The sequence below is a fragment of the Electrona antarctica genome (genome assembly GCF_951216825.1).
Source record: "Electrona antarctica genome assembly, chromosome: 9".
NCBI classification, from domain to species: domain Eukaryota; kingdom Metazoa; phylum Chordata; class Actinopteri; order Myctophiformes; family Myctophidae; genus Electrona; species Electrona antarctica.
This window is the reverse complement of record NC_136790.1, coordinates 29,299,078-29,313,806: the sequence shown is the minus strand read 5'-3', so window position 1 is coordinate 29,313,806 and position 14,729 is coordinate 29,299,078. Positions and strand designations below refer to the sequence as shown.

The following is a 14,729-nucleotide window of genomic DNA, read 5'->3' as shown; positions in this document are numbered from 1 at the left end:
AGCCCTCATCATTAAGTTGAACACACTTACGGAGACACAGAAAGGAAAGCAGAGAGAGAGAGACGTGACCTATACATTTTCTGTTTGGGTGTCGGCATATTATGTTAGCTGTGTGTGTGTGTGTGTGTGTGTGTGTGTATGTGTATGTGTATGTGTATGTGTGTGTGTGTGTGTGTGTGTGTGTGTGTGTGTGTGTGCGTGCGTGTGTGTGTGTCATGGTTGTAGCCCGTTCCCCAGGAGCATGATGGATGTGTCACATTAGTGTGAAGTGACAAAGTAGTAGAGTGTACTGTTATTGAATCAATGTGACTAAGGGTGGAACAAGTGGGGACATGACTGTCAGGGTTTCAGTGTCATTCACTGTATTTGGTTCAATGTTATGTTAATATTGGACATTCTGCAGAATAACCCCTTACTGTGCCAACTGTGGGTGACAGGGTCCGTACTGTGAGGCCATTACCTAATTAAATGTAACATTCTCCTGAAGTTCAGACCCATTTCAGGCCATTCCAATTCATAGTGCTTATTCATGCACTCCACCATGCAATAAATGTCTGACTGAAATAGATATAGAGGACCATACCGGTGGTCATGTTTACAATTGAATATGACTTACCTATGCATACATTACATGCTGCCATCTTCCAAAGTCAAGGAAACCTCTGGATTCCATTCATTTCAGTACATTATGAAAATCAACTTGCAAAGACTTCAAGCTTGCTTGCACACTATATACTCATTTGTTTTGTTTGTTTGGTTTGTTTGGTTTGTTTGTTTGTTTGTTTGTTTTCTGGTTTGTTGTCAAAGTTACATTATAGTTGCATTTTCGAAAAAATACTGACTTGAAATTAAAATATCCATGACTTATTAACTGCACAATGATGTTTAACAATTCTTCAGTTAACATGTTAATGACGTTGGAGAAAGTGTAAACAAATGCATAATCTAAAAATAAAGTCATTAAAGGACCACTTCACCACTTTTCAACTTCTCTTCCTATAATTGGTCCTAACTAATGTTCATGATAAAAATACCACCATTTTTCCTACTCAGTCTGTGTCTCATAGGAAGGCTGTGGGCAGTTCGGACACCCGTCCACCAGTGACATCATCGATGGTGAATCCAAGCTAATAGAAACGGCAGGCTTTCTTTTCCTGAAAAGTTGCAATGCAAAAGTTGAAGCCATTGTTCTCACGATAATAAAAATCTAAATATATTTTAAAACAAATCTTGTTTAAAAAAAGAATCTGCCTAATGATGATGTCACTGCATGGTGGACGGGTGTCCGAACTGCCCAAAGCCTTCCTATGAGACACAGACTGAGTAGGAAAAGAATGGTGGTATTTTATCATGATTATTAGTGAGGACCTATTATATGAAGATGGGTTGAAAAGTGGTGAAGTGGTCCTTTAATGGATTTATGGTCTCAAGAAGCTGAAGTTGAGCGATATTCAACTGTAGAAAACCTATTTTCATACATGCAGTTTGCAAACAGGTCTTGAATGTCCTTTAAAATTACCCCAGTAACAATTGTCTGACTGAAAGGAAAAAGCAAGTCCCTAAAAGAGATAATTACTAGCCTTGCCTACACTTCTACTCAAATGAGCTTGTGCACAAGAATCATTCAAGATCAGTTCATTGTTCTAATCTCGTTTGTTGAACACAAATAATTCAAAACAATTCAGCAGTGTGTGGATTTTATCATTTCAAAAAGACATAACTTTTATAGTCTCATTAACCTGTGGTCTAATTACTTTTCCCTCTAATTACACTGTCCATGCAGAATTGCCAGTGTATTCTCTTATCTAATGTGATGTACTGATCTCATATCTCTCATGTGTACTGTACAGGATGGCTTTGCCAGATCCACATATCCCTCTATCTCTCCCAGGAAGACATTAACCAGGATGAGACTGTTGTCGAGACCATAGAGACTGTTGTCTCGATGGTCATTTGTGCATGTTCTATTCCCATGGAAAATGAGCTGTAGTAATATAACGCAAACAACCTGTGGTTTACAACAATAGTGATAAGGTTGTATTTTATGTGCAAAAGGATGCTATGCACACCAATCCTTTTAGTGGTGCCGGACTGCCGGTCCACAGCAGGATAATCTAAAAGGTAGTCTTTGAAAGATGAAAAAGTGGATGCACACTCTGATATAGCTAAAGTGCCAAGAATTTTATGACCATAATACAATCCATTATCTACTCTTTACATATAGTGTGGGGGAAATATGACCAAGAAAATTGCACAGCAAAAATCTAAATTGAGCATATAATCTAAAACAATGTTCAAAGTAACTTGATTCCTTGCCTGTTCATTCAAATCTGATTAGTTTAGTATCTGCAGATGGCCAAGCAGTGGCAAAAATTACTTTACAGTATATAATTTCATCCAGACATACCAGAAGCAGACACACCTACGGCACATCGATGCGGTATATATAGTGGCTCAGGAGATAAATTCCCACTTGGGAATCGGAAGGGTTCTGATTCAATCCTCAGCTCCTCCTGACAGTTGAAGTGTGAGATACAATATGATGCCAGAAGGGATTTAAAATGAAACTAGTCATAAAAAATGACGGTCCCCTCAGGCATTTAGAAGTACAATATCATAGTCACCAGAACCAGGGATGTGTCTAACATGGTTAACATCGAGTGGTCATATATGGCCCATTCCAGAATTGTGGGAACATTTTGAGAAAGAAAATAGAAATGCTTTTCTTTCTTTTTTCTCCATAAAACTTTTTTATTTACCAGCAGCTTGTTTAACCATAACATTTTTGAGTGGTGCAACCATAGGGTGCAGCCACTCCATTGCCCAGCTATGTCCCTCCCTCCCTATGGTCCTCATTCACAACGGCGTTTACGCTCATACCGTTACGTAACGTGAGCGGAGCGTGAGCGGACAGGCATTTACGTGGATTCCCACATTACGTGGGAATTCATGAACTTGAACGTGAACTTGACGGTGACGTCGGATGGTCGGAATCTCTGCTAAAAGCTGCGCCAGCTCAGAGGGTCGTGTACTGCTTGCGTAGATTTATTCAGAAGGCTTTAGTCTTCATTCTGAATCAATTAAAAGTCCCCAAATCTCAGATAAAATATGTAGGAATGTGTCCAAAACATTGGTCAGCACATAAAAAAATGATAGCTTATATAAAAGCCAAGTATCACTTGGATGCCTAAATGCATGCATTCTAGAGGCAGGTTAGCCTAGAGTCCCATACAGAAACTGCCCCTGCAAACCCGACACCTTTTTATTTATTTATTAGGATATTTCTAGCATGCGCGATTGCGCTGCACTTGACAGCTTTCTACTCGCAGTGCAACGCGTTGTGAGCTTGTAGATCGGCTCTCGCGGACTCGCGCTGCATGTTAAAAAACAAACTCACAATTATAATAAGAACATACACTTATCTGCATTCTGCACTGTACGAATTCATTGGAAAATGAATTAGCCCTATAACAAAATAGAAGTCCACATTATTGCATCAGCGTGCAATTCGGCCAGTCATAGTTTTAAGCCAGTGCACCTTAATTAATTATAATATGGGGAACTTATAGCTGGGCTGTAGGCTACTATATTGATGAGATCAATCAAGTTTGGTGCCAAATGTCCCGTGAAATTCGCGAATCATTTTAATATGACATCATCATAAATGAACCTGCACTTAGATCTGACAAAGAGGAGGCTACCCGCCGTATATGGTTGAAATTTTAAATAGCTATAGGCCTATGCCTACGTGTCCATGATCAGAACAAATCCATTCTCCACATGGCATTCAGACAGATGACAGTGAGATGATATTAATCTATTCCCCGCATGAATCAATGCAGCTCTGATAAAAAATATCGGATATATGTTTTACCTCTGCAAAGGTGTGAGTGAGCAATTGTTTAATAGAAAAGAAAAGGCTTTATAATATAATTGCCAAGTATACGCTAGCTTGCTGCCTTGGTCCCGAACTTAAATAAATAAATAAAAAAGCTGCATTTTATACCGTAAGTCAGCTTGACATTGCTGCAGCGGTGCGGAGCAGCGTTCACCGTTTTGTAAGCTTGGGAAAATGATTTATATAGTTTAATGGTAGGCTATAGACAATATAAAGAATCACGCACAAATGTAATGGTATATGGATGTAAAAAAAGAGACTGCAGTGGTGGTCGGCGCTTGACATGGTCAGATCATTTTCTTTTAATTTCCTAATATAGCCTAATTTCTTTCCAGCAATCATTTTTATTTTAATTTGTGAAGCCACTATACTGGAAAATATCATTATTTTGTTGCATTCCGTCAGGAGGACCTCTATTTCGTTTGAGCTGTAAGGCCTATAGTTCTTTTTTGTTTTTTTTACTGCTGTCTGCTGAGTCATGCTTGACGCCTTTTATGGTGTGAAATGGGGCGTGGATCAATGCAAATTAAGTTATCCGCTGATTTTCCGATCATTTGGCACCCGCTCGCATTCACCTGCGTACCTCACAACATACACCTGCGTACCTGTGGTACACACCGCTCTTTGAATTGCACGGCAAAACAACGTTGCATGATCGGACGGAATTTCCCGCATCTGTTTACGCTTCCGTTACGCTTCCGTTACACTCTTGCGTATTTCTCCTTTGTGAATGAGGACCTATGTCTGTATCTATATATGTTTAGGGTACCAACAGGTGACAAAGTGGCAATGTTGTTGAGCTTCACACTGTGCATAGGTGCATGATGGGAAGCTGAATTTTTTACACCACTCACTTCAGACAGGTCTGATCTTTGAGTGGTGCAGCCACTCCAAGGATCAGCAATGCGTATCCCTTTGTATGTATTTATGTCTGTTGTATGTTTAGAGTACGCTACTAACAGGTGACAAAGTGGCGCTTGAGCTTCAAACTGTGCACAGGTGCATGATGGGAAGCTGAGTTTTTAGTGTAACACCAGTAGTTTTTAGTGTAACACCAGCACAGAGCACAGTGCAGTACAGACTATATACATACTGCACATGAAGCACATGCACAAGTAGCCCTGGTCCAGTGCTTACAGCGAGTCTCTCACTGATGCCCTGCCAGACTCCCATCCACTGCTCACTAGCAGCTTTTCCCACTGCGTGCGAGGGTTTACAATTCCCCGAAAATAAACAAAACTACGTAACTACTCACCGACACAAAGCCTGCTAGACCTTGGTAAAAGTCTATTCTCGAAGCTGGGAAGCGTCTCTGGTCCCCAGCTTCTCTCTAAAATGCACTTTGTGCCATTTACAGCAATGTACCGGACAGAGTCATTTCTTCTACCACGGCATTTCCGGGTTTTGCCTGCGCCGATCTGGTTGGATTCATTTTATTTAATGACTAAAATAGTGCATTTTAGAGGCACACAAGAGGCCTCTATACAACTCAGAGACTGTTGCTATTATAGACAATGCAGAAGTGCAACACAATGTCTCTTCTTTGAGGTGTGTGTGTGTTGTGTGTGTGCGTGCGTGCGTGCGTGCGTGCGTGCGTGCGTGCGTGCGTGCGTGCGTGCGTGCGGGGAGATTTTCTTTTTCTTATTTTGTTTCGTTAGTACTGTTTCCCTTCTGTAGGTTATTTGCAAATCCTCTCTGGTGCAAGTAGGCTATATAGGCCTATACTGTATCCTGTTACAGTTACAGTTGTCCTTGTTATACGTATATGTTATGGCATGTGGTATTGTACTACTTTGCATTTGTAATAGGCCTACTTGGAGTTGATTGAATGTCCACAGACCTGACAGGCCATTATTCTTGTGGAAAAGTGAATATCTTATAAAAATATATATCATGTTTTCTGTATTTCTCATGCTTTTGAACACTGCTTTAATTAACTCATGTAGTGCGTAGTGGGTGATGATGAGTCACACCTGCCGTCATTGTGGGGGTGGCACTCAAAGGGAAACAGTAGACTATAAAGGGAAGGACTGAACATACGTGCTTGTTATTTTGACTTGAAGAAGATCCACAAGACGTCTAACTTTTTTTCAAATAAAGTATTTATCATTGTGTCATATAAATTCTGTTTCCCCTAGCCGCAATTTGCAACTCTAGATTGTTTTACAATGGGATGAATCTAGAGTTGCAATACCCTCCATTGACTCCCCACTCATCCAATTTGGTTTGTGATCTGCTTGTCTTAAACAACGTTAAACTCACCAACATTGCAGCTGTAGTCCAAGCTTGAATTATCCTCTTTCAATCTGCCAAGCTTGTTTTTCATAAAAATCCCCCGTAGACATGTTATGAGCTACTTTCTGTCAAGACATCCTCTGCAGGTGATTCTTTTTCTAAGTGTTGCAGTTTGGAAGCACTCGTTTTTGTTAACGGGTCGCGCTGCTGCCTCCTGCATTATGTGCAAATTCGAAACAGGTGGTACGCAGGATCGTTCAGTGACTTATGCTTCCAAACTCCAGCACTTAGAAAAAGAATCACCTGCACAGAATTTCTTGACAGAAAGTAGCTCATAACATGTCTACGGGGGATTTTTATGAAAAACAAGCTCGGCAGATTGAAAGAGGATAATTCAAGCTTGGACTACAGCTGCAATGTTGGTGAGTTTAACGTTGTTTAAGACAAGCAGATCACAAACCAAATTGGATGAGTGGGGAGTCAATGGAGGGTATTGCAACTCTAGATTCATCCCATTGTTGCAAATTGTGGCTATGTTTCCCCATGGTAACTGTAACGGCGGATGCCGTTACTATACCTAATGCATATGCGAACACAATTCTGTATAATGTAAATAACAAAACAAATGGTAACAAATGCATTTATTGAAGCTAAGGGGGGGGGGGGGGGGGGTGCAGGCAGCTCAGGGTTATGCAGGGGGGACACTGAGTTGTCGGTGATTCTTTGAGGGGGGGGGGGGTGCCGATCTCATCATACACCTACAAATGAACAGATATAAGGCACATTAGTTTAGGAATAAATAGGACAGCATACTTTCTAATTGACCAGTATAATGAGAAGACTTGTGAAGAAGGAATGTAAATCTCTGATGTCTAAACTTACCTCTGTTTATTCTCATCCTCCTTTCAGGGTGGTGTTCGGGCAAATGAGTTCCCTCCGGGTATAGGCACCGGGAGGGTGAAACCAAGTGGGAAATGGATAGAAGGGGAGATTGGGATGGACTATAATGAATGTAATCATGTATGGGGTGTGTATAGACAAATTCAGAAACGGGTCTCATGGTCGCAGCTTACGTATTTCCTGTAGGCGGACTCGACATAGCTGCGGGGTTTAAACCCTCACCAGGCGCACCTCTTCTACTACAGTGAACGGTAGAGTGACTGATGTTAGTCTGCCTCAAACGTTACTCTTTTACCTGCTTTTTACTAACACCAACATTACAAAGATGCCCAGAACATCGAGATGAACCTGTTTAGTTTATGGCTGCTCCAACAGTAGTGGCAACATTCCAAAAAAGAAAAGAAAACGGAATGTCAAAATATTCACCGCGGGGTCTGAGACCAGAGCCATTGAGTAATGGTTGAGACGAAGCAGTGAAAGGTCCTGAAAGATACATAACGTCAGTCTTACCCAATCTTTCTGTTTTATGAACACAAGGCTGCTGTACTTTATACCTCATACTTTAAATGCTTAGTATGAGGTATAAAGTACAACATTCCGTTTTTTGTTTTTTTTGGGGGAATGTTGCCACTACTGTTGGAGCAGCCATAAACTAAACAGGTTCATCTCGATGTTCTGGACATCTTTGTAATGTTAGTGTTAGTAAAAAGCAGGTAAAAGAGTAACGTTTGAGGCAGACTAACATCAGTCACTCTACCGTTCACTGTAGTAGAAGAGGTGCGCCTGGTGAGGGTTTAAACCGCTCAGCTATGTCGAGTCCGCCTACAGGAAATACGTAAGCTGCGACCATGAGACCCGTTTCTGAATTCGTCTATATATTTCTATGCTAAATGCTAACTGTGAATATGTATTGAGGGTGCATATACATTTAGTAGGTTTATGTAAAATGGCATTGTGTGATTCTAGGAATGGGGAACATTGTTATTGTTACCTGGGGAATTGTATGGGCTAACCAGGTAATGGGTACCCACCCTATAAAAGGCAGTCAGTTGTCTCTAACCCGAGTGATGACAGGTTGCATTGAATATGACTGTCAAAGTGATTGAGGAAAAAATGGAAGAAATACAGCCTTATTGAAGGTTACCCTGGACTGGTCTCCACTCATTTATCGCCTTGGCCGCTCGGCACTCTTACAGTAACTCATGGTACCACAGCACCAGCAAAGTTTTGAGTGTTGGTGTAAACAGTAACACAAACATATTGAAGATGAGGTGAGGACGCAAATTCTCATTGGCCGGAATGAGATGATGTATTATGATGTATTCTGTATTTAATTTTTTGCATAATGTAGATGTGTATATTTGTATGTCTTTCAAAGTTTTGATGAATTGAAAATGGAGGACCCTGAAGTAAACAAGTCTTAGTGCTTGTTCTGGTTTTATCTTCTTAGCAGTTTTTGACATGTACCTTCCTTAACTGTCCTGATCCTGCAGTCAGTTAGTACACTTTGAACGATAACACACATTCATTCATTCATTCATTCATTCATTCATTCATTTGTGTATGGGAGGACAAAGTTTGGCTCAGTTCAGTAATGACAGGTATGAAGTTGTAGTTTCAGGCAGGCGAGGCAGCTGCGGTAAAAACTATGTTTCAGTTTATAGGCAAGGTGTCACACTTTCACTGGCACTATAGCACTGCATGTGCCAGCATGAACCTGTAAACCTACAAATTAACTTAATTAACTTGCACAGACTCGAACCACGTTTCAATTGGCATTGGTTTCGCAATTTCGTGTGCAATATCATGTGATTTCCTGTAAACACAAGTCAAGCACTTGAAAAACGAAAGTGAAACAAACACTAGACATCGAATGGAACACTGCATTTAGTAGACTTCACTTCAGCCTTTAGCTCAACTATGGCGCTACCCTTTTTGCGATGTCGTTTAAGTTTAGGCCTTCGACTAATAGGACGTTTCCTCTACAACCCTCGCACAATGTTAGCAGCAGCTGTGTTTGGCCTTATTGCTTGGTTTGGTGGGTTTGGTGTTTTCCGCAGGAGCTTACCGCAGAGGCCGTCCGAAGAAAGCGACGATGACAACGACTCGGTCACCGTCTCAACAGAAGTGACTGAGGGAGAAGTTGAACAACTTGAACCCAGTGTGATTCATCGTGATGCCACCCCGTCCGGATCGGAGGGAGAGGTTCCGATTGAAGCTACGCCGTCCGCAGTGGGTACAAGAGCAGAAGATCCCATCTGTCACGATGTGGAATCCGTGAAGCGGCCAATAACCGAGGAAGATGTTGACGAGGAAGATTTCGAAAGCAGTGAATATCTCGTTGATTACACTGACGAGTTTTGCTGCGAATATGACTCAACATGGGAGATGTCGAGAAGCCACTCACAGTCGACTGACCGTCCGAGGTCATCTAATTATGTGAGTCGAAGAGGTCCTGTAATTTGACCTGCTGCTGTGGTTCATTTTGAGGATTATGGTGGATAAGGCCTACTGGATATAGTTTGTGTTTTATATTTTCATGTATCACTTTACGCCTCGGGGGCCTGATCAGCTCAGGCCAGACGTCATGCAGTCCTAAAACGTGCATGACCAGTGGTCACGTTCGGAAATGCCGCACAGTGCGCTCACGCCGCTCGCTCAGTGCGCTATTTCCGAACTAGCCCCATATGTGCCCTCTCCCTACGCTCATTCTGTAGCTCCGAGCTACAGAATGAGCGTAGGGAGAGGGCACATATGGGGCTATTTCCGAACGTGCCCCAGACCCAGATGAATACCATTGTCAACATTGAGTGTAGTGTAAACTACGGCAATTACCTATAACTCAATAAAAGTTCCCTTCAAGCTACAATTTTAGTTAATATGCAATGGTTATAAGGAACAATTTTCCCAGGCATATTGATTTGCCAATGTTCAAATGTAGTGTAGGCCTAATGCTGTAGGCTACTTTTAGAAATTAAAGAAATGCAATGGATAGTGGGTGGCTTTAAAAAGGCTGAATCATCCTTAGCAACTAAACACCTGCCTTAAGAAACATTTTTTTCAGATGTATCACTTCTTGGCCTACTTGGCAATTTTGCTAGACCACTGATAGGCTACAATTCTTTTAATTCTTGTATTTGTATTTTGTAGCACAAATTTGGCAGATTCAGAAATGCAGCAAGAGACATGCAGAACTTCCGACACAATTATCCTGTAAGTCATCACACACACACACACACACACACACACAACCTTATAATTTATATTTTATTTCTGCATTGGTTAATTTTTTGTCTTTATTTATAAGGAAAAGACCAGATACAAGCAGTGGAACCAGGAAGTGAGTGCACTTTAGTTTAAATGCCTATTGTCTTTGTTTTGGATTAGTTTGCATAATATGCAAACTAATGTTTTTAACTGAGAAAGTTAAAAACATTTCTCAGTTAAAAACATTTGTTATAGGCCTACATTATATTACACTGAAAGGGATGTTTCACTTTCAAAAAAACTTTTGGTAATTGTATCCTCTACTCAGGCTTATGTGAACGCACCAGACAGTTTTTAAGTTGCTTGATTCAGTATTTAGATATTTGATATTCATTTTATCTGCCCGCCCCCTTCCTATACAAACCCATTGTAACTTCAAACTCCATTTTAACCATGATATATTAATTGAATTTTGTCATTTTTTCTGGTGACTGATATTATCCTTCTAATATGTGAGGGGGCTGTGTTTTTTCATTTACTGTTTTCATTTATTTGTAATAATTCTAAGGACAATATCAAAAAAGGATGTGTGTTTTTGTTGAATCTATCATGATTAAAATGGAGTTTGAAGTTACAATGGGTTTGTATAGGAAGGGGGCAGGGCAGCTAAAATGAATATCAAATATCTAAATACTGAATCGAGCAACTTAAAAACTGTCTGTGGTGTTCACATAAGCCTGAGTAGACGATAAAATTACCAAAAGTTTTATTGAAGGTGAAATATCCCTTTAAAGCAACTTTCAACCTGGCTGCCCAGTTGCTGTTTTTTATAGTAAATCTACATGTTCAGAATGCATCACAATGTGACATGTTGTGAGCTTGTAGATTGGCTATATTCGCTATTCATCATATGACTTAGTAGATAGGGCTTAAGTGGTTTAGCTTTGCCTTAATAATTTGCCATTTCCTTTTTGAGCAGGAGTATCACATGCCTAATTTGGATTTCTACCTTGGAAATAGGGCTTCTTCTCCTGATGGTAAGCCTACTGTGAATATATGTACTGTATAAAGACAACGCCTATTTTCTTTATACATTACTCAGACAAACATGCACTGCTTTTTATTTTATTTTTTACGGATAAAGATGAATACATGTCTTCTCACCGCATTTCTTTAGGCATCTATATGGATGAGTTTCACAATAAATGGTTTGGGGACTATTACAAATTGGAGAGAGTGCATACATTTATTCAGTGGTAAGTTATATTCAAAATACTGGAGCAGCACAGACATTTTAAGCCTTTTATTAGGTGCTAGTATATTTTTGTATACTAGCATGTAATAAAAGGCTTAAAATGTCCGTGCTGCTCCAGTGTCCTCTCCTCCTTCCGACACCTTCAAGTGTCCTTGTTCCTCTGACGCACCGGACCAACTATTTATGCACCATGAAGACAGAACCAAGTAATGCATGGAGATGTTAAAACATGCCATTAAGTAAATACCGGTATTACGTTCTCACAGGTTGTTCCCACTCCAAGAGCCAGGAGTCAACTATGAAGCCGTGGAACTGACCAAAAAAGAAATTGAGGTGGATGACAAATAAATTGTGTAATTTCCAAGAATGTGTTTTCGACAACATATTTCGACAACAATGTGTTTGACAACATATTTTTCTTCAGGCTTTCCTTGAAGATGATGTTGCAAAGGCAAACCTGCGCAAGTCCTATGAGCTCATGTTGGACTTCTATGGTATTGAGCTCTCCAATATGGAAACAGGAGAGGTCCAGAGAGCATCCAACTGGGAGGAAAGATTTGCTAACCTTAACAGGTTAACTAACTCTTAATTTTGAATTCGCATTAATCATATCTATGAGGTTGTGGTTTCTGTATCCAATGTCTACAAGCTCTGACTCCAAGAATTAGGGGGTCAATTAATCTCATTGGCTAATTGGCAGATCATACCCCTAATGCATTGTGGTTATGTTACTATTGGTTCAGGAGCCAATAGAGTGTCGCAGTCCTGCCCCCGATGAGTGGCCCGGAAGAGAATTTTTCATTCATTTTCATTTTTCCCATAGACGTTTCAAAAAGCATTTATTTAAAGACCTTTAAAGCCTCGGACAAAGCCAACTCGGTTGCTGACAATAAACAAAACATTTTGGACTGAGCAAATAAATTAGAAGAAAAAAACGGCAGGGTACAACACCTTTTTTGTTGTTTTTCTTCTAATTATGTGTTCGGCCCAAACAATTGTGTTTATTGTCATGATTTGTCACCACCCTAGTTGTCTGAGGCTTACAGGTCTTTAAATAAGTACTATTTGAAACGTCTATGGGAACAAATTGGGAAATTCTCTTCCGGGGCCGCATTCAACACGATGTTTTGTCTCTGTTCTGGGGGGAGAGGGGGGAAGAACAGCTCGCAAATCATTTTCAATGGGAGTCACATGGTTTTGACGTAACAGCCTTGCTTAATGGGGGGGGGGGGCTGTTTTGTCAAAACCACGTGACTCCCATTGAAAATGAATTGAGAGCTGTTCTGCCCCCTCTCCCCCCAGAACAGAGACAGAACACGCGTTTCAAATTTGTGAGCGGAGCCTAAACTGTAAGTGGTTATTGGATTGTTTATTTACCTTTGTATTATTTGTATCGTTGACATGCAATGGCAGGAACACTCACAACAACCAGCGCATCACCCGCATCCTGAAGTGCCTGGGAACCCTGGGGTTCGCTCACTATCAAGCCCCCCTGGTACGCTTCTTCCTGCACGAGACTCTTGTCAATGAAGTACTTCCAGCTGTCAAGGAGAGTGTGCTTAACTATTTCCTATTCGCTGTGCTTGATAAGAGAAGACGCAGGAGTCTGATAAAATTTGCCTACAAGAACTATAAGCCTAGAGAAGAATTTGTGTGGTGCCCAAGGAAGATACAGATGGCATGGTCAACAGAACCTGTGGAAAGATATTCAGACATGCATGAGAAACCTATCAACCAGTCACCCTCTGAGTGCAGCCTCCCAAGCCAGGACGACCTGCCTGCAGAATTTGAAGAGACCGGAGAGGATGTCAATCCAAAGCCAATCCACCCAAACTCAGCTGATGGAAGCAACGATACGATGGCAGAAAGCCAAATGAATGCAAATTAAGTACCTAGGCTTGAAGTGTTGAAGAGGCTGACAGTGGTGAAAATTGACCCACAGATAAGCAGCATGTGACAGATTGATATTAAGAGAATCCCCCAGCTACCACATGAGGTGCCATTACTGCCATAACCTCTAGATAGAACCAGTGATGTTTGAATTTTTGAAATTAGGTTTGTTTGAAGCTTCATCTACTGTAACTGTTTATTCAGGGAGTTTGGTTTGTTCTTTCACACGCTATTTTGTTTTGAATAGCGTGTGTTTTTTGTAACTTTGAGAATCACAAATTATATTATAATTGATATTTCCTCATTGTGTAACTATTTTGATTTTATTATAGAATTCATTGGTAAGTGTTGTGTCCTCTCCTGTAACAACTAAGATTTGAACCCAACTTCTACCACTCAGGCAAGAGGAAATTCCTGCTTGGCCAGGCGAGATATTGAGCTAAGAGCTTCTAGCACGGCTATTTGTCAACCATTTTGTTTGTCCTACCTAATACCAAGGTCTACATTTTCTCTGTAGAAGAGTAGGGAGAGCATCTGATCTCAAGCCACTGCAGATGGTTGGAGGTGATTGTAGTAACATACTCTACTATACAGCTTACATTCTTGATTGTGTGAATACAAATATAAATTGTTTAAATGTATTATCCTGTTGTGATTAGGCACCGTCATAACATTTTCATAGAATACAATTGCCAATATTTTGTTGAGGATGCAATAATTAATGGTTAATAATAATCCTTGGCTGTGGGGGCTCAGCTGCAGTAAAAACAATTATATTATATATATATATATATATATATATATATATATATATATATATATATATATATATATATATACACACACACACACAGAGGAAGAAATAAATGGTATCACTCCAAAAAATTGAAATGCAAGACTTTAGTTTTCATATTTTTACAGTGTGGCTCCTCAGAGGTGAGGTGGTCTGTGTCCAGAGATAATCTCACAAACTGCTAGACCCAAACTCCTTGTGCACACTGCCAGTTTGTAACCATGCAGTCTTCCTAGATTCGGGTGTCAAGGCCAAACTGAGTAACCACAAGGACAGGGATGAAAGGGCTTTGTTCAGATATGTAACCAGGCAATTTAACCCCAATGATCACTATGAATGAGATCCATATAATAGTTCCTTTGTGAAGATGGCAGAAGCCACACAACCTTAAAGAAGGAAAATCAACTGCAGCACTCCACCAATCAGGCATTTATGGTTGAGTGGCCTCACAAAAAAGGCACATGACTAGCACATGACAACCCGCTGTGCCTGGGAATTAGCCAAAAGGCAGTGGGCACATGAAAAACCTGAGAAGCAAAATTATCAAGTCT

The 14,729-nt window shown here is 40.5% G+C and overlaps 1 protein-coding gene across 2 annotated transcripts; it reads left to right on the top strand.

Moving 5' to 3' along the window:
- Window positions 1-8,892: 8,892 nt before the first annotated feature.
- Window positions 8,893-14,016, top strand: LOC306928943 (uncharacterized protein). Of its 2 annotated transcripts, none has more exons than XM_079509264.1 (8): window positions 8,893-9,472; window positions 10,184-10,246; window positions 10,341-10,373; window positions 11,220-11,277; window positions 11,418-11,448; window positions 11,762-11,828; window positions 11,920-12,068; window positions 12,909-14,016. In XM_079509264.1, the coding sequence occupies exons 1-8, from the start codon at window positions 8,954-8,956 to the stop codon at window positions 13,381-13,383; spliced, it is 1,395 nt and encodes a 464-aa protein (XP_079365390.1). In that variant the 5' UTR covers window positions 8,893-8,953; the 3' UTR covers window positions 13,384-14,016. The 2 variants fall into 2 exon arrangements, with proteins under 2 accessions (XP_079365390.1, XP_079365389.1); XM_079509263.1 differs by having other exon boundaries at window positions 11,418-11,496.
- Window positions 14,017-14,729: the final 713 nt, after the last annotated feature.

Coding starts and splice junctions, on each gene's coding strand:
- LOC306928943 (XM_079509263.1), top strand. CDS start 8,954: ATGGCGCTACCCTTTTTGCGATGTCGTTTAAGTTTAGGCCTTCGACTA. Junction 10,247..10,340: donor ACTTCCGACACAATTATCCT/GTAAGTCATCAC, acceptor TTTATTTATAAG/GAAAAGACCAGATACAAGCA. Junction 11,278..11,417: donor TAGGGCTTCTTCTCCTGATG/GTAAGCCTACTG, acceptor GCATTTCTTTAG/GCATCTATATGGATGAGTTT.